At 36.7% G+C, this 21,384-nt stretch overlaps 2 protein-coding genes across 5 annotated transcripts in view; both read left to right on the forward strand.

Moving 5' to 3' along the window:
- The window catches only part of magi1b (membrane associated guanylate kinase, WW and PDZ domain containing 1b), a 1,153,738-nt gene that overhangs the window by 723,025 nt on the left and 409,329 nt on the right, over positions 1–21,384 (forward strand).
- The window catches only part of palm1a (paralemmin 1a), a 55,137-nt gene continuing 42,683 nt past the window's right edge, over positions 8,931–21,384 (forward strand). For 2 of the 4 annotated variants that reach the window (XM_048172284.1, XM_048172282.1), the window contains exon 1: positions 8,933–9,269. In XM_048172284.1, the coding sequence (XP_048028241.1) occupies positions 9,265–9,269 (5 nt within the window). In that variant the 5' untranslated portion in view covers positions 8,933–9,264. Of the gene's footprint in view, positions 9,270–21,384 lie in introns of all 4 variants that reach the window. The other 2 variants (XM_048172281.1, XM_048172285.1) reach the window with 2 other exon arrangements.

The following is a 21,384-nucleotide window of genomic DNA, read 5'->3' on the forward strand; positions in this document are numbered from 1 at the left end:
GGAAGACATTTGGGATGACCAGAACCCTTCCTAGAGCTGGCCGTCTGGCCAAACTGAGCTATCGGGGGAGAAGAGCCTTGGTGAGAGAGGTAAAGAAGAACCCAAAGATCACTGTGGCTGAGCTCCAGAGATGCAGTCGGGAGATGGGAGAAAGTTGTAGAAAGTCAACCATCACTGCAGCCCTCCACCAGTCAGGGCTTTATGGCAGAGTGGCCCGACAGAAGCCTCTCCTCTGTGCAAGACACACGAAAGCCCGCATGGAGTTTGCTAAAAAACACCTGAAGGACTCCAAGATGGTGAGAAATAAGATTCTCTGGTTTGATGAGACCAAAATAGAACTTTTTGGCCTTAATTCTAAGCGGTATGTGTGGAGAAAACCAGGCACTGCTCATCACCTGTCCAATACAGTCCCAACAGTGAAGCATGGTGGTGGCAGCATCATGCTGTGGGGCTGTTTTTCAGTTGCAGGGACAGGACGACTGGTTGCAATCGAGGGAAAGATGAATGCGGCCAAGTACAGGGATATCCTGGACGAAAACCTTCTCCAGAGTGCTCAGGACCTCAGACTGGGCCGAAGGTTTACCTTCCAACAAGACAATGACCCTAAGCACACAGCTAAAATAATGAAGGAGTGGCTTCACAACAACTCCGTGACTGTTCTTGAATGGCCCAGCCAGAGCCCTGACTTAAACCCAATTGAGCATCTCTGGAGAGACCTAAAAATGGCTACCCACCAACGTTTACCATCCAACCTGACAGAACTGGAGAGGATCTGCAAGGAGGAATGGCAGAGGATCCCCAAATCCAGGTGTGAAAAACTTGTTGCATCTTTCCCAAAAAGACTCATGGCTGTATTAGATCAAAAGGGTGCTTCTACTAAATACTGAGCAAAATACTTAGGACCATGTGATATTTCAGTTTTTCTTTTTTAATAAATCTGCAAAAATGTCAACAATTCTGTGTTTTTCTGTCAATATGGGGTGCTGTATGTACATTAATGAGGAAAAAAATGAACTTAAATAATTTTAGCAAATGGCTGCAATATAACAAAGAGTGAAAAATTTAAGGGGGTCTGAATACTTTCCGTACCCACGGTAGGTATAGTGTATAGGGAAGGGCCATACTAGGAAGGGCCATGACTTTTAAGATTTTTCACACATTCTTATATATGATTTTTAAGATGTTGTCTTCGTGGGGCCCGACTAAAGGACCCCACAACATCATAAATTCCTCATCATACTATCTTAGTGGGGTCATTTGGACCCCATAAAGTAATGTAAAAAAAGGATGTGTGTGTGTGTGTGTGCATGTGTGTGTGTGTGTTTGTGACATATCAGGACACAAATTTGTATAATGACATGGGTATGACATAGGTATTACAAGGAGAGGTTGACTTATGAGGACATTACCCCATGTCCCCATTTTTCAAAAGGCTTATAAATCATACAGAATGAGTTTTTGTGAGAAAGTAAAAATGTGCAGTTTTCTGTGATGGGTAGGTTTAGAAGTAGTGGTAGTGTAGGGGATAGAATGTACAGTTTGTACAGTATAAAAACCATTACGCCTATTGAATGTCCCCACAATTTACAAAAACAAACCTGTGTGTGTGTGTGTGTGTGTGTGTGTGTGTGTGTGTGTGTGTGTGTGTGTGTGTGTGTGTGTGTGTTGATGTAGAGTGTAGATCTGTGTGGCATTTGATTATGTTACACTAAGAAAGCTCCCAGAAGCACAATGGCTCTTGAGGTCTAAATGATCACTTCAATATTTACAGTAATTAACCAAAATCATTAACCAATAAAACATATTGCAGATCTGCAAAATGCTGTGCTTTTAAGTTTGATTCAAGTATGACATGCTTGCATTTGGGACCTGATTTTTAAACCTCTTGATTTCTCATTAAACTGGATTTTTTAATCTCCCCACCAGAGATAATTTTTAGCCTAGAGCATTTTGTAAGACTTGCTGAGGTCATACTTTAAATTCTAATTAAATGCAAATTAAACCAAAGCACTGGCAGTGCAAGCATTCCTAAATATAAAATGAGTTTGAATATGAAACTTTCCGATGCAGGATGTCACAAGTCACCATTCATAATTGGCAGGAAGAGAAGAAAAATATAAGGTTTTTCAGCTACTGCAAAGTACACCATTTGTAACAGATTGTTATTACTTGGATTAAAGGAAAATATTTTGAGTTATGATTATAGTGATTTTACCAAGAAATAAAAATGATGAAATATATGATGCCTAGACAGCATCCCACACCTGGGGTTTAATTATACCGTTGCCATGCAATGCTCACAGTGAATACTGCAGAGATGCACAAAGGATGTGTTTTTTCTCCGCTAGAGGCATCAACAATTAGCTTTCTGTCAGTCCAAACGAATGTCAAGCCACCTAAAAAATATTTTAAAGGGACTAATTTTTGAAGATATGTCAGTATTTCACTGCTACATTTCAAACAGACTGCAGATGTAGTCTGCTAAATGAATAAATGTTCTGTAAATGTAATTATAACAATTAATAGTTGAATTGGAAGTACCAAAATGGATGCCCAAGTAAATAATTTCTTAGTTGATTCCAAATGATCATTAGGCACAGACACGCTGGCTTACGTAAAAATGTTTCAGGTCTTTATGTGTGATGTTGCAACCTCTCAAAAAGCTGATGGTTCACCTGGCATCAGTATTTGCTTCTTCCATCTAGTCAACTCTGACGCCTACATACGCTTTCCAAACATGAGCAGTGCCCACGCCATACACTGCAACTATCGTGAACTCTGCAAAAGCACAAACAGAGCTCTGGCTGTTGCTATGGTGACTGGGTTGAGCAGTGGGGGCCTCCAGTGCGGTGCAATTTTTCATTTTAATAAGAACTATGTGTGTTTCAAGGGGCAGGTCTGGGCTCACAATCACATAGACATTCAATTCATTTGATTACATTGAATGCTTTTTAAAGATGAGAGGTTGGAATGAATTTTGAGCACTGACAAAGTTTCCTTTATTTTCAGCTGTGAGGTGTATGGCTCGGTTTATTATGTGATATCTGATGTAATTGTTTTTCAAAAGACTAAAGAAAAATGAAATACAAGACTCTGGAATAATGTTATGTAGAAATATTATTCATTTGAAAGCTGTCACTTTGCTTCATTCATTTTCAATTCTTCATTTGATGGATGAGAGATGGGTTGGAAATGTTTCTTATCAAATGATTTACTAGTGAGTTTTGGATATTTAGTCCAAAAAATATTTCTCATTTCATCAGCCTGTTCTTCATCTGTTGGCAGGAGCTAACTTGTCCTCATGAATCAAATTATGCAGGAGTCCAACAATAAAGGAAAATAAATAGAAATAGTACCTGCGAATTCAACAACCCAACTACAAACCAACATACAAGTTCTTAATTGTTTTTAGCTAATGATTTATCATGTTTATGTGTACAAAATAAATAGAGGAAGAATGCAATCTGTCGTCTGCTGCAGACCCGAGGAGATAGTGGGTGATGACTTTCTCTCATCCCCTCCTGGTATTCAGTTTACTCACCCTGATTAAATTCACGTTAATTAAATTTTCAAGAGCTTTAATGAAGACAGTGGCCCTTTGATCTCCAGGTGCTTTGGCTGCTTGTGGTGATAAAGCTTTTATTTTGCAAAGCACTTTTACTGGGCTCTCGCACCAACTCAGGAGGCTAAATGTCACACTTTTTGCAGAGCTTTGAGTTGTGGACCACTTCTCAATGCTAATGACTCAGACAGGTATGGACTTTACTTGGCAAAACTGGTCATTATGAACTGTAGAGTTCTCGACTGGTGAGCCCTCAAAATGGGTCACACCGAAAGTTTGGTAACAGTAAGAGATTAACACTTTTATTTAGCTAGGATGCATTAAAATGATAATTTAAATTAAGTGGCAGTAAAGACTTTTACAGTATCACAAAAGATTTATAATTCAAATACAGTAAATGCTGTTCTTTTGAGTTTTCAAAGAATCCTGAAAAAAGTATAATGATTTCTACAAAAATATTATGTTTTCAACAATGCTAATAATAAGAAATTTTTTTTTATTATTCTTGAACACCAAATAAGCATCAAAGTGTCAAATTTCAAATTTTGTAATTTTTAAAGAAATGTAAACAATAAATACTGTTTTGTGGCTCTTTAAAGGGTTAGTTCACCCCAAAATGAATCACTCACCATTCTAAACCCATAAGACTTTGGTTCATCTTCAGAACACAAATAAAGATCTTTTTGATGACAGAATGTTGTCAGATTTCCTTCCATTGACTGCCTTTGTAACTACCACTTTGATGCTTAAAAAATTCACAAATTCACAACTGTTACGTAACAGTCGGGGTGTACGGGCTGTACGCCCCCAATATTTTCATATGCCAGCTCATGTTCAAGCATTAGACAAGGGCAGGATGTCTGGATGTGCACAGCAGAATCATCAGACTAGGTAAGCAAGCAAGGACAACAGCGAAAAATGGCAGATGGAGCAATAATAACTGACATGATCCATGATATCATGTTATTTTTAGTGATATTTGTAAATTGTCTTTCTAAATGTTTTGTTAGCATGTTGCTATTGTACTGTTAAATGTGGTTAAAGTTACCATCGTTTCTTACTGTATTCACGGAGACAAGACTGTCGTTATTTTCATTTTTTAAACACTTGCAGTCTAATTCATAAACACAACTTCATTCTTTATAAATAAATTCTCCAACAGTGTGTAATGTTAGCTTTAGCCACGGAGCACTATCAAACTCATTCAGAATCAAATGTAAACATCCAAATAAATACCATACTTACGCGATTAGACATGTTGCATGACGAACACAAAGATTTTAAAGATCCATTTTGAGGGTTATATTAGCTGTGTGAACTTTGTTTATGCTGTTCAAGGCAAGCGCGAGCTCCGTGGGCAGGGAGCGTGAGCATTTAAAGGGGCCGCAGCCTAAATCGGCTCATATTTAATGATGCCCCAAAATAGGCAGTTAAAAAAATTAATTTAAAAAAATCTATGGGGTATTTTGAGCTGAAACTTCACAGACACATTCAGGGGACACCTTAGACTTATATTCTACGGCACCTTTAACATTAAATCATCCTTCTCCCATTTTCTCCTCAAAATTTTGGGTAGGCTGTGCCTCCCCTGACAAGAGGTTAGGTAAGTACGCTGAAAGTACACATAAGTGCACATACTGTAAAATAAAGCACAACCCAAAAATCTTACATATCGTGCCTTTAAGCATGTCATGTTAAAATTCACTGTGGTCAAGTTTCACAGATCTATTAGAGAACAAACAATGCCTTAAATCTGACTTCAAAAATGGTTTTCTTCACACTGCTCACGGTTCCTCAAGGTTTGTCATGACAGATAGCATCATGCTGAAATTAAATCCTCTTCCGCAGTACACACATTGATGCCACAGCCATTTGAACCCCCTCTCCTCCTGACAGAAATTTACACTCAGCAAAATCTGGAAGGCTGATCTTTTGAGGAAAATCCCTTATTCCATATAGCAGGAGTGACACTCAGACTGATTGTTTTGTTATTACAGAATCAGTGCACTCAAATGAAATGATTTGCCTCATGAGCGATCATTTAACCCTGACCACAGAAGCCAAGAAACCACCCAGATGGCATTACACCACCCCACCACTTCCCCTGCCACCATTTTTTCTTTTGTGTCTTCCCTGTCTTGGAGCGAGAGAGAGGGAGAGAGGGATTTACGTTGCACTCCAAGAGAGCTGGCAGCGCTCCAATCCCCTGCGACGGCAACATTTCCATTGATCAGAGCAAATGGAGACATGTCAAGTTACCACGGCAACTGGCAGGCCAGTGAGGCGGCTCCGTGTGCAGGCTGCCGAAGAGTCTGCGTGAGGACTGGCTGTAGGAGCATCAGGGTGGAGCTGTGTGGGCTGGAAATGAATCCTTCAAAAAGGCGAGATTTGCCTGAGAAAAATGTCCACGGTGTTAAACAAGCTCAATAAGTCACTGATTTGTCATTTAAATGCTTTTAACAAAAGAGATTCAGTGAAACTGCGTTCGACTAGAACATATGTGAATATTTCTGACAGTGTTCGCTCTTTTTTTGAAGAAAAAGAGGACAAAATTGTGCTGAGCTTATATATTTAATTGATTTTATGCATCTTCAATGATTTATTACCCATTTCAAAATTAATTCAGATTCCTATAACAGAGTCCAATGGCCATGGTAAATTTCTATGGCAGTAAATGTACAGCAAGAGCTGGTAATGTACTCCATCTACAGGCTGCCTGCCAAACACACAACGCAGCTGCAGTGTCAGCTGAAAGAAGCACACCACAGATTGTCATATCGTGTCATACTGGCATAATATAATCTGAAAATAACATAACTCATGTCTAATTATCCTCAATGTAAACAATAACATGAATAAAATAATGACTGCTATTTTAGAAAATCAAAAATAACCATAAAAATGTTTTTTTTTTTTAATGATTTATTATTAAATATATATATATTTTTTTTACTTAATTTAAAAATAGGAAAGATAAAATTTATAAAATAAGATCATATATATTATTACATATACATATTTAGATATATTCCCTATATTTAGTTGTGCATATCAGATACAGTGCAAGGGATACATACATTAAAGGTGCAGTATGTAAGAATTCTGTCTGCTAGAGGTCGCTAGAGGCCTATTCAAAACAAAGGCGTGGCTTGATGATGCCAAGTTTTAATCTTGGGACATGTGGTCTTCACCTCAACGGACGGTGCAAAAGAATAGGGATGGGACTCAGGAAGAAATCATGTTCATGGATGCAATTATTAACGTTTCTGTAGTATGAAGCAGAGCAGGAATGAGTACTGTGGGTGTTTTTCTCTGAGGCATGGTAAAGCATGGTACTCACAAAAAATAAAAAAAATTAGATTTAAACAATAAGACTAAACGTGTTGAGCTATAAAACAACAATTAGTTTTCTGTCTATAAATATATCAAAACAGTTGTTCCCTTGTCTGTTAAAATGTGTAATATATTAAAGCGTCTTTGGTGTTTCCATGGTTTCTACAAAATAAAACCGGAAACCGAGGGTTAAGGCTGGTATAATGCAATTGACAGGCGACTCCTCACACGTCCCGGAGCCTTGGTTAAAATTGCAATTTTCTCACGATTTACAAATAGTTGGAAACATTAGAGATATGTAAGTACTCAAGTGAACAAAACATATAACACTGGCCTAGTGGTTTTTACTGCAAAAATATTACATATTGCACCTTTAATAATTATGAAAAGTTCTGTACATGCACTTACACAACTTTTCAACCCTTTAATTAAAGGGTTGAAAAGTTGATATGTCATGACTCATGAAGAATAATCTTCTTTTCAAATCATTTTGCAGCACAAGTGCACATTAGATTATGTTACTGTAATTGACTTTTTAATGAACAATGAAGAGGTTAAAGAGGTTACATGAACAAGAATCATGTTTTGTCTATACAAAAAATCAAGCAGCTGTGTCAAAAGAAATTATTTAAATAAATAAAAATTGTATTTAAACAACATTCAGAACAGACAATGCAGTGAATGGAGAAAAATCCAAAGGCAAAAGAAATATATTTTTTTATAGTGAATACATTTTTAAATGCCAAATTGAGAGTTTTGATGTAACTTCGACAGAATCTCATTAGACTAAACACGTAAATGAATGGCAAGAATGCATTAAAGGTATTCGGTTTTCAGTAGGAAAATTATGTCATTAATGACTCATCCTCATGTCGTTCCAAACCTGTAAGACCTCTGTTCATCTTCGGAACACAGTTTAAGATATTTTAGATTTAGTCCGAGAGCTTTCTGTCCCTTCATGGAAAATGTATATACGGTAGACTGTGAGACTGTGACTCAAAGTAGTCCATGTGACATCAGTGGGTTAGTTAGAAGTTTTTGAAGCATCGAAAATACATTTTGGTCCAAAAATAACCAAAACTACGACTTTATTCAGCATTGTATTCTCTTCCGGAATCCTTTCCATTGAATTGATTCCACTGAATTGATTCCATTGAATCCTTTCATCTGTCGGCATTGGTAATGCACTTTTACGTCATTGTTTTTGGCGATTAGGACATCCGCGACATGCACACCTACGCACCATTTTAAAAAATATAGCAATACCAAAATACAAACAATGTAGAATAGCTTGAATACAGCGTGCGTCTCCCTCAGACTGTAAACGAAGCTCAGGCGCACCGGATAACACGTCAGCAGCGTCTTACCTCAGCAGCATCACTGCGGAGTCGTGAACCCGGATTGACAACAGACCCGGAAGAGAATACAATGCTGAATAAAGTCGTAGTTTTTGTTATTTTTGGACCAAAATGTATTTTCGATGCTTCAAAAACTTCTAACTAACCCACTAATGTCACATGAACTACTTTGATGATGTTTTTATTACCTTTCTGGACACGGACAGTCTACCGTACATACATTTTCAATGGAGGGACAGAAAGCTCTCGGACTAAATCTAAAATATCTTAAACTGTGTTCCGAAGATGAACGGAGGTCTTACGGGTTTGGAACGGCATGAGGGTGAGTCATTAATGACATAATTTTCATTTTTGGGTGAACTAACCCTTTAAGCGGCCCCTAACGTAATAATTAACATTTTTTTTTTTTTTTTACAACAGAAATGATTCAATCAAAAAACTTTAGCTCGATAAGAATTTTCCTATTGTCAATGTAAAGCTGCTTTGAAACAATATGAATTGTGAAAAGCGCTATATAGATGAAGATGACTTGACTTGACTTAAAATAAAAAAATAAATAAATGATTTGCAACATCATGTCAACACACGTTTACATGGACTCGTAGTACCTTCTACGTCCATGAGGGGACGACAAATCTCACCATTAATTATCACACTGGGCCAAATATCCTTAAAATAAAACATCTATAGACGAGCATATATACAAATCTCAGATCTCTGATAACCCGGACACTCTCAGAAAGTTCATAAAGAGATATTACATAGGGATCCGCTTTAGAGCTCGTTGACACGTCCGTGGAGTGTTTTTTTTTTTTTTCCGGATCGCGGTGGACTGATCATAAGGCAGAGAGGGGCAGATTCAGGGGAGGGACGCCAGCAGCAGCAGCTCCCGGTCTCACTACTCACACACAGGGAGAAGACACAGGGCTGACACTGATGGTGCTGCGCCTCTGATAAAAAACAAACGGGAGAACTAAACCTGAAATTTGAGGGAAAGAGCATTGGGACACTATGCAGTAAGTATAGCAACTATTCTTCATTTAGAATGCAGGCCAGTGTGTCGCTGGCCCTTATAATGAGTGAACGGAGCCACACCTGCAAAACATCCCAAGCTCTGCTCTTCTGTTGCAATATACAGAGATTTGCTTTCATGCGTTGCCTACCTATGGCACAATTAAACGGTATATTTGAAATAAGGTTGTTGAAAATGTTAATGTTAAAAAACGCCGATCGTTTTGGGGCTATATTGTATATATTTTGCTGTGGTGTAGTGTGTAGCTACGGTCAGCGGATAACGGTATGACATCCAGCGGTGAGCAGCATCCAGCACACATGCGCTCTATATCCCCAGTGCTGACAGAAATAGGTTTCTCCTTCATGGCATTGACACTCAGTGCAGTTGTTTACATGGCTAATTTTGAAGCAGCATGTCTCTTTTTTAATCTTTGTGGTACTTAGTGACCAAAAATGCAATTCATCTACATGTGTGTTTGTGTACAGTATCGCGGTGGCTACTGTAACCACTACTGTGTTTCGGTCATTGGCACGAGGCTACTAATCTGCCATGCTTATATTCAGCTCTACAGAACGATTGTGACAACATAAGTCCTAAAACAAGTAACTGAATACAGAAATAGGCTAATTTATTTTAATATTTCATCTCCGCCAACGAAAATAGTTCGAAAACAAGCCAAAATAGTGTACTTTGGGTTTAAAGAAGCAAGGAACTGAATAAAAGTACATGTATATAATTGGAATGGATTTACAGATATCTCCCCTCTGCATAGCATCACTCCACTCCATCTCCACTCCAGATTTTTGTATTTCTTCCTCCATGCACACTAGCGAGAGAAACCCCACTTTAAGCTATCCTCCTTATTTTCCAGTTGTTTGCTTGATATTGCAAACTAGTATTCGTTGTCATTTTATTTTAATTAACTCTCATAATCATAAACACTTTTTCTGCACAAATAGTTTAACCATTTACTGCACATTTTCTTCTAGTTATTTACATACAGCGGCTAATGAATCGAAAGTTTTGCACATGCGCAGAAAATAGCTTTCTTCTACAATTGCAAAATAAGGTTGATACTGTAATAAGGAAAAATACAGATGCTCTTTTAAAAGTCTCATACACTAAAAAGTGATTTGGGTATTGCTAATGTGCATACTGTACTGTGATTGGTCTTCTTTCTTGCATTCATTTGCATACTGAATTATGATTGTTTTTTTCAATGCTGCATTTCTCTGTTGATTACTCTGAACTTTAAATTCTGTTGCTGTGCTGATATTTGCTTCAAACAATACAAATCTAGTAATATTGAACATTTCAGTACATTGTATATTAAATTGAATTTTGCAAGTTAGTGCTTGTGCAATGAACCACACTGAGAAAGACAAATGATAGCTGTGATGTAATGGAAAAGCAACAGATCATTTCTTCTATAATTGTGATGTACATCTGCGACAAAATGGAATATTAACCAAAAAAAAAAAAACAAAATTATATCCATCTGTTGTAGATTGGATGGAGGCAGATCTGAATACAAGCGTGCAGATGATTGTAAGAAAGGAGCGGGGTTTAAGCAGACAAAAATTTTGAAAAAGTCTGGCATACTTCACCATAGAGTGAAATAGTCTGTCGTTAGTTGTGATATTTTGATTAAAAATTACAAAGTTACAAATATGGATAAATTATCCTTAATGAGATCATTAAGATGCATTCAGAAAATAGATGTGTAGGAATTTCCATTTCATGCTGACTTTAAGCATGTCAAATGAAAAGATTTATTGGTACATTAACGGTACACAGAAGATTTCTGCCTGACTGATTTCTTAAGAATGCAGTGAGCTGTATTGATATGTGAAACAACCTAATAATCCATGCACTGAGAATCCTGTTTCCCTCTGTGAAACTGAGAGGATACATACATCATGACCGGGGCTTTAGCTAGAAGAGCAGAGACAACTGCCGGCAGACTTAATTACTGTAATGTACTACACCAGAGGGAGAGGGAGCAAGATGAGGGGTGGGCTGACAGTTGCTCCTGGAATCTGAATGAAAGGCCCTACCCATATCGGATGACACATGCCCTTCCATTAGTGACTCACATGGGTCTGTCTGAAACCCCATAAATGACCACTACGTTCAGGGAAGATGAAATTAGGCGCTGTTTTATTGGCACAATGAAAATATCTTCCCTGAAATATGATATGAGCTGCTTTTAGCTGAAAAAAATGTGGTGGTAATTGTATGTATAATCCTATTGTGTATTTTGGGTACTGCATATTGCCTTTTTATGACCAGTGCAGTTGTGGTGAAATTTGAGTATGATAAAGTTTTCCCTTTCACTTAAGGGTAAAGTCAAAATGGAGCATTATTAATCTCAGGCTTGAATGAGAAGGTGATGGGCCCATCAGTTCCTGTTGATGTTGCTTTGAAACTCAGCATGCGTACTATTTCTCCACTGTCATCCTTTCCTCTTGCTTATGAAGTGCTGATTTCTGCCACATGTGCTTAGGAATGCTGGGAAGCTTCAAAGGATTCATCAGACTCCGTGTCTGAGCTGAGCCCTAATGAACAGGCCTGAAACTGCTTGGTCAGGGTTCCTCAAAGTCAGATGAAAACTGAGTGAGAACTAAAGCGAATTAAAAAAGCCAATAGGAAACGCTTCCCACCATGATTTATAACTAATGTATCCTCTGCCCTTCACTTCCTGTCCATGTTGTTATTCTCTTTGCTTTGTTATTAACTATCAGTGTGAGAGGAGTTTGTGTTATCTCATTTATCTGTTATGGCCAACACCCTTTACTGACAATATGGGGCGAGGTCATATAAATTAGACAGTATTCTTTCAGCAGTTCATGAGTAAATCCATAGGGACGTGCCTGTTTCCCTGGACAGAATAGTGTTGATTTCAGTACAGCAACTTTGGATATGGATATCAGGCTGAACGAGCATGTAACTACAGAATCATTGCATCATTACCTTTACAGGATTCTCATTCCCACCTGTGGGGTCGTCATAGACGGGCAACCCCTACTAACTCACTCCCTTGTTTTAGTTAAAGGGGTACTTCACTGTTGGAAAAATGGGCTTTCAATTTCAAATTGATGCCTATGTTGAAGAAAGACGCAAACTATTTTTTGACATCGGTGCTACCTAGAGAAAACTAAGAAAAAGGCTGTCGTCTTCCCTTTTGCCTTATAGGTAGGAAAACTTCAACTCCCATAATGCACTGAGCATGTTGCTATCCAAGGCCACTCCCACCAGTCTGCTATGGATACACCATAGACTGTAAAAGGGATACACTTCTTGACCAGAGTCAAATACTGCCTTGATTTAGTAGGAAATACTTCTTAGCAAACAAGGGAAAAAACTGAAAGAAACTGCAGTTCCGTCAGTTCTGCCCAACCCCCGGCAAAATGCCATCGCATACAGGTAAGAAAGCTGTTGCCATAGTGTTCAATTTTTACCATAATGCTGTTTAAACAGTAGACAAAGTACGATAACGTTTTCAGTGTTAAACTTAAAACCATGTACTAATTTGCTCCTTCGTTTTAGTTAAATCGTGGCCATGTTTTACCAATTTGTTAACAAATAATAATTCATGGGAACAAGTTTTTAGTTCATGGCCACAATATCTTGTTCTTAACAAATTCTTGATTTGTGGTCACAATATAAATTAAGCCTATGCAATTCTGAATGCAATTGTGAGTTATAAAGTCTTGTTTCAATTTGAGAAAAAAGTATTATTTTTAAAAGTATTTTAAAAGTATCGCCACTGTTTATATCTCAATAAAAAACAAAATAATTGCGACTTTATTTCACAATTTTTACTTAGTTTCTTGCAATTGCAAGTTTATATCTTGCATTTCTGACTTTATAACATGCAATTGTGAGTTATAAGTGTGTTTTCGGTAGTCGTAATGGTAAATTATTGTGTTTGTGGAGTACAAACTTCATTGTGAGATATAACAAGAAAAAACGCTGCTATCTTCCGTGCCGGGGTTTGTTTTGTGCAGGTGAAGAGACGGGCACTTCTGCATTTGAAAAAGTTCATTTTAACTGGAAAATCCTGGCGTATGATAGTTCAACATTTTACTTCTGTAAAGATTATATTAAATTAAACTTACACACGCTATGCTTCTTCACCGTTTTTACTTGAATCAATCAACACTTGAATAAAAGTACACATATCAGTCTCACACTCACACAAAAATTGAATGATGTGCTGGTAATTTATAATTTCTAGCATGTATGTAAAATTGTACATTCGTTCACACAACTACATAATCACGGCGTCATACATCCTCACACAATCAGTTGGGCACGGAATAAACTCATAACACAGAATTAATGAATAAAGGATAACATGAAACACATACAGTAAGTTAACACTGTATGTTTGGCCGCCGGCGGGAGACATGATCACGGATCCGTCAGAGATGCAGCTCGATGAAGACTTACGGTGCACATTTTAAGTTTTGTGTTTGATTATTACATTTGCTAACTACCAAATCAGTCGTGATGAGAAACGGCTATATCACGTAACGTTAGTGTGGACGGATATTAACGCGTGTGACATACGCCTGATCAAGGTTTATTCGTTTCTGTTATTAGTAATCAGTTAGGCCTACTCCTAGATGACCAATAGCTTTGCTATTGCCTGATTCATGATAATAATCTGTACAATATTGTGATCTGAGCACATGTCGTTACCTAACGTTAGCTAACACCGGTCTCGGCCCTGTTCTCCACTGGTTCTCCTCACACAACAGCTCAATTTGTCCGTTATTCTGTCTAATTCTGGCCTGTCCCTGCTCTCTTGACCACATAACAGGCTAATTGTAGGGCTGTGATTAGTTATACGAGTATAAATAAGCATTTACAATTTCCTCAGCATCCGAACTGTCATTACGATCCATTGTTTTCCTATAGTTTATATTGATCGCGTTCCCTTCAGTGACGTCACGTCCGATTTGGCATTTTTCAGATGCGGAAGTAAAATTCTCTCACAAAAAACGACTCCAGAAGCCTATGTAGCGTATTTATGCGTGTTTTTTCAAGAAAATCTATTTCATACATTATTTTTCTACACATTGAATCACTAAAGCTCTAACCTGCAATATGCCCTTTAAGCCTTAGTTAAAGGAATACTTTACTCACCCATATTGTTCCAAACTTGTATAAATTTCTTAATTCTGTGGAGCACAAAAGGTGATATTTTTAAAAATGTCTCAGAATCAGTATATTATTTGAACCCTATTGACTTGATCTTTATTTGGGAGCAGCCATAAAAATCATACATATTTGGAATGACATGATGGTAAGTTGTAAATGATGACATATTCACCGTTCATAGAGTTCTTATAGAACAGCACCAGCAGAATCTGGCCTCACATCTCCTGCTGCTCAGCTGTGTCTGTGACCCTATAACCAGACATGATTACTCTGCTGTGACGCTTCTGTCTGTGAGGCTGCTGGATGCCTCCATCACTAGTGTTGAACCCAAAGGCATGAACAGCCCTGCACATGTGTTAAACTTACACTATAAATCAGAGTCAGTCTATAGAGTCTGTGTCCATGCTTCGGGCCAAACATGTAATTTCCTTGGCTGAATTCTCTTTGGAAATCTTTAGAGAGTGTGGAAATAAATTGAATGATCTCAAACCATTTGTGCACTCTACAGTACACTCTGTTTAACATGTTTTTTCAAATTTTAAATCACTAAAATTTAAAAACAAAATTAATTAATTAAAACCATCCATAAAATGATCCCATGATGGAAACACCTAAAAGGTTGTATATGAAGTCCCTGACACTGACAGAACCCTTTTAAGAACCTTTTCTTCTAAGACATTATAATAATATATGATAATATGTCACTGGTTATAGTCTGGAAGCCTCTGTCCATATCCTCTCCTCCACAAGCAGCAGTAGCAAAGGTTAAACCAATGATCTCTAAGCATTGAAGTACTTAGCCTTGACATTTAAGTGTGTTTTACTGAGTTATGGTTATTAGTTGTGTAGGGTCATTATAGGAGCATGGCTCATTAGGTGGATTCTTTAGATAGTTCTGCTACTGGAATGCAGACTGATTTAAGACATAAAATGTCATGAGTTACAATGTGTAAAATTCCAAGAGTCATACTACTTAGTTTTCATTAAATTAAATAAAGCTGAATGGATAAATATTAGATGATAAACATAAACTAAAAAAACAAACAAACAAAAAAAATGACTTGAATGAAAATTAGAAATGCTGCCTTGGCAACTAACTGAAATAAAGTAAGTGGAAGTTCAAGTACTAAAATGAATAAAAAATTAAAGGGATAGTTCACCCAAAAAATAAAATCATCCCATGATTTACTCACCCTCAAGCCATCCTAGGTGTATATGACTATCTTCTTTCAGACAAACACAGTCGGACATATATTTAAAAATATCCTTGCTCCTCCAAGCTTTATAATGGTTTTGAATGGGGGGCCACATTTTGAAGCAAAAATAAAATGCATCCATCCATAATAAAAGTAATTCCATATGGCTCCAGTGGGTTAATAAAGGTCTTCTGAAGCGAAGTGATGGGTTTTTGTAAGAAAAATATCCTTATTTAAAACTTTATTAACTATAATCAACTAGCTTCCGACAGACTATACTGAACCTCAGTTTGCGGCGGAAGAGCAACCTCTGACCTGACGCAATGGCGAACGTGGAAACACAGAGGAATAGAGCAAAACAAAACATCAGTCACAAATTAAAAGTCTAAAATCAAAAATTTTTAAAGAGAAATGTCATTTTGGATTTTGATATAAAAGAAGAGGAGCTTGAGTTTGTTGCCCCGCCCTATTTGTTTGAACCTTGAGAGACGTCTAAGCTTATGATACTCCTACAACCTGTGTCATACATCGCATCAGGGGTTACTTATTTGGGTCAAGTCGACTTGCGCAGTATACGTACGGTCGTCTGCTAAATATATTATAAGTATGGATATTTTTTTTACAAAAAAACATCTGCTTTGCTTCAAAAGGCCTTTATTAACCCACTGGAGTCGTATGGATTACTTTTATTATGGATGGATGCATTTTATTTTTGCTTCAAATATGTAGCCCCCTATTTACAACCATTATAAAGCTTGGAGGAGCAAGGATATTTTTAAATATATCTCCGATTATGCTCATCTGAAAGAAGATAGTCATATACACCTAGGATGGCTTGAGGGTGAGTAAATCGTGGGACAACTTTCTTTTTTGGGTGAACTATTCCTTTAAAGCTAAATAGTTTCTTGATCAGTAACCTCTTAAAAAGAAATGGGAAAGAATAATACTAAATATTATTAATAATAATAAGTAATAAAAAAGTCACAGTTTTATTGGGCCCTTAATTTTTGTGTCCATTAGATTTAGGGCAAATTCCAAACGGGGGACGCCATTTTGAGGGGGTGTTCCAAACGAAAGTGAACAACTGAATCCCTTCACGAAGGACCCTTCCACAAGGTCGTTAGCGAAGGGTACATGCGATGGTCACTTCAAGGAAGTACTTATCATTTATGGTCATGTGACCCAGCAAATACTCTTGATTCATTTTAAAGCTAGATGGCGGGAGAGTTTGAGTTAACTTACAAGCAGAGCAAATCAAGTTGTTTTTTTTTTTTTTGTGATATATTTCACACATTTTTGTCATGTTATGTTTAAATAAGTTTCATAGGTAAGAAATGTGTTAAGTAATGCAGTGTCCAAAGATGAGACGGCAAGTTTTAAAGTTGAGAACAGAGAAATACACTCACACACACACACACACACACATATATAACACATTTATATATATATATATATATATATATATATATATATATATATATATATATATGTATATATATATATATATATATATAGATAGATAGATAGATAGATAGATAGATAGATAGATAGATAGATAGATAGATAGATATAGAGAATGAAGAAATTACGTTGTCTTTCATTGCTCCCTTTCGCCAAGTGCATTCCAAATTGCTACATAATGGCACGCAAGTGCCCTGTTCCCTCCAAATTCCCCACTTCAAGGGCTCTGCCCTTCTCGAAGGGAGTAGGGCATAGGGATGCTTCCTTCCATTTGGAATTTGCCCTTAGAGGTGAGAACAAACAGGAAGTTAATCCTAGGTTCATTAATCTATTTTCCAAGTAGAATACAAATTAGAGCTTTGGTCAAAATCTGGCTTGAGTAGTTCTCTTAATGTTTCTGTTTGCGGGACACTCCCGCAGTCATGGGGTCTCAAAGCTGCTCTTTGTGTCTCATGCTTTTTTCACTGCAGGAAGATGTCTGCTCATCCACACGACCTCAAAACACCCCTGAACTCAGCTGAGAGACATGAAATGATCTGGCTTCTGAAACTGTTAGAAGAATGTATTCAGACCGTGTTGAGATGAGGTGCTGCTTTATTGAGTGGAAAAACATCTGTTTTAGTTCTCTAGTATGTCTGATGTGATTTCTTTAGGGTAAAAGAGATGCCTTGAATTCCTTCTTCTCTCTACACTGTTTTTCGAACAAGTGGTGCATGTTAAAAGCAGCTTAATTTGTGAAATATGTGATTAATCTAAGTAAATACCTGAGGACATAATAATGTCCTTTTATGGCCTAAGTTCTATCAGAATCATCATTATTGTGTCCAAGAGAATAAAATACAGATGTGGATTTGTGGAGATGTTAGGTTTTTTTTACACTCTGAACCTGTTACCTAGTGTTTTTGGTTTGTTTTACTGTTTAGCACTGCGGATGCAGCAACACACATAACCGACTTGCCAATATAAATGTAAAAATTCTCTATCAGCCAAGATTAATTTATTCTGTTCTGGATAGCAGGGTTACAGAGAAAAACTAGTATGCGGCTAGTCTTGTGATCTTGAAGATGTGAGGAAACCGTGCTTCAGGCTACTAATGTGCCTTGTGAATGTACATCATTTTTATCATAAAAAAACATTACAAATTCATGAATTTAGTGGCTAGTATTTCATTTACTTTTAGTAATGAGTAAATTATTCAGTGACAGTCCAAACAAATTGGAAACACCATCTTCTGCCCAAAATGGTTGTCACGATAATGTCCTGTTTAGTTTTTTTTCTGTGTGTGTTAGTTTTTGGTTGCGTCCAAAGCAGCTGACTTTGTTGCCTAAATGCCTTATCAGACACTGACTTTGTAGGCAGAAGGTACCTCGCTAAAAAGATTTCGGACAGACTTCTGAGGCAGCGTAACGGTTGATCTACAGCAAAATAGAGCAAGCTTTGGTGAGAACTAAGCAATGACGAAATTACACTATTATTCTGATAAATAAGCTACCAAATTGTAGATACCACTGAAATTCCAATCTCCAACTTATATACCACAGCAAAAACTATAAGCCTAACTAATATAAATTTAAAACATGATTGAATACAAGTACACAGTAATAAAATGAGAACAGTGCTAAGAATTAAGTGCTTCACGTTGTTCAGTAACAGTATTTCTAACAGTAATTCAGGTACAGGTACATTTTTAAATTGAATAATGAAACGTAAAATAGCATTGCATAATCTTCACTGTATAAATTAATAGATTAATCATTGTTAAAGTTTCAAACATTATTCAGTCAAGATCAGTGAGTGAATTTTTTTTTTAAATTTGGGGGTAACTAAAATGATTAGGGGTGAAAAAATCGATCCATCGATGCATCGCGATTCTTTCTCTAAGGATTCTGGATTCTGAAATTCTCAGAACTTATTAGATCTTCCGCTGTCTATGATATAACAATCAAACGTACAATTGTTTTAATTAAATTTTTTCAATTTGTAATTATTTTAAAAAGTAGGTCTACTTATAATTACTTATGTAAGGATATGCAAATGTAAGGATTTTAAATCCTTAAACTAATTAATTAATGAGAAAAAAAAGTACAGTACATCGGAAAAGTGGAATCGGATCGTGATTCCCAGAATCGGAATCGAATTGGATCGTGAGGTGACTAAAGATTCCCACCCCTAATAATGACACAGATGGCACAGACTGTCCTCCAAAAAAACAACCCTATAGGTCGTTTTTCAAGCACCTTATTACGACCTATATTTACGTTTTTAGTCATGCGCCCTCTAGCTGGCGTAAAAATAATGACAGTGTTACTTCTGTTGTCAAGAAATGACGTATGACTGTCGTTACCAATTAAAATGTGTGTTAATTTAAATGCAATGTGTGGACTTTTTACACCATTTGTCCTATTTCCATTTAGCAAAACTCATTTTTTTTATTAACAACTACACCCACCCCATCCCTAAACCTACCCTTAGTGATTTAAAGTGCATATACACTTTATGAGCATATGCGTTCCCTGGGATCGAACCCGCGATCGCACGATCACATGATTGCATATATGGCGTTATTTTACTGTCAATTGTCGAGAGCACATTATTGTGACGCGAGAGCATATCAATGTAATGCGCGAGCGCAAATCTGTCCGCTCGCGCGCGGATTTCCTCTGCTCTCGCGCAAATCTGGACGCGCGCGCTCAAATATACAGTGCTCTCTTATGAACTGCCTCTCCTCTCGCTCAGATATTGCGTGTGCACGCTCAAACTGTTTCCTGCGTGCTCAAACGTGTCCTGCGCGCTCAAACTGCACATGTGCGCTCACGAATCTCTCCGTGCTCTTGCAGAAATTAATTTGCTTTTGGATTAAACGCTGTCAAAAGTTATAAACCAATCAGAAGAGACGACTGATCCATGAAAATGCTACATGGAATCTTATTGGCTGAGAGTGAACTGCGCCTGGAATTCTTTCGACAAAGATATGTATTTTATTTATTCACAATTTAATAATATTTATCAAATGTAACCTAGTCTAACTGCATCACATTACAGGTCAAACCCCTATTTATCTAAACAAACAAACAAAAAATGTTTCTTAAAGTTATTGTGGTCATACGTTTTGTGTTGAAATTTTTTTAAAAAAAATAGGTAACATTTTACAATAAGGTTTTTATTTGTTAACATTAGTTAATGTATTATCTAACATGAACTAACAATGTGCAATACATTACTGTAATTATTAATCTTTGTTAACGTTAAAAATACAGCTGTTTGTTGTTGTTTACTTCACAGTGCATTTAATAATGTTAACAAATACAACATTTGATTTTAATAACGTATTAGTAAATGTTGAAATTAACATTAACAAATATTAATAAATGCTGAAGAAGAGCAATTCATTATTAGTTAATGTTAACTAATGCAGTTAAATAATGTTAACGCAACCTTATTGTAAAGTATTACCAACAAACATCTTCTGATTTAAGACCGAACAAGATCAGGGTCAAATCGTCATTCCCTTAATACTTAATGTGGAGATCACATATACCACTATAGTCAATTTCTTTTGCGGTCTGGAATTAATGATTCTGATACATCAAATACATTCTGATACATCAAATACATTTTAACAGTCACTGGTCACCACCTACTGGCAGAACAGTGTAACAACATTAGTTTCAACATTCATTTAGCTACTTATTTTAATTGCTGAAATCAGTGTATATTCAGACTATAAATTGTTATTGCAATACTTGCATTATTATTTAATGTTTGCAACACAGATGTAGCAATAGTATGTTGTTGAAAACACTTTGTGAAGCTGTTTAAAACATATAGCTTACATGACCACTGCTTTCAGCAGCAATGCAAAGCAGGTTTAAATATTCTGGTATGATTGTAATTTCAAAAGGTTTAATAGACATAACCGAATCGTTGTCATTTAGGAATAAGATCACGTTCTTTTGCTTAATCGTGCATACACAAGAGCTTAGGTATTTTTGTATGTCATGTTTTATACCAGACCTCAAAAGAAATTGACTATGGTGGTATGTGATCTCCACATTAAGTATTAAGGGAATGACGATTTGACCCTGATCTTGTTCGGTCTTAAATCAGAAGATGTTTGTTGGTAATACTTTACAATAAGGTTGCGTTAACATTATTTAACTGCATTAGTTAACATTAACTAATAATGAATTGCTCTTCTTCAGCATTTATTAATATTTGTTAATGTTAATTTCAACATTTACTAATACGTTATTAAAATCAAATGTTGTATTTGTTAACATTATTAAATGC

Source organism: Megalobrama amblycephala, linkage group LG21, assembly GCF_018812025.1.
Source record: "Megalobrama amblycephala isolate DHTTF-2021 linkage group LG21, ASM1881202v1, whole genome shotgun sequence".
Lineage (NCBI taxonomy): Eukaryota > Metazoa > Chordata > Actinopteri > Cypriniformes > Xenocyprididae > Megalobrama > Megalobrama amblycephala.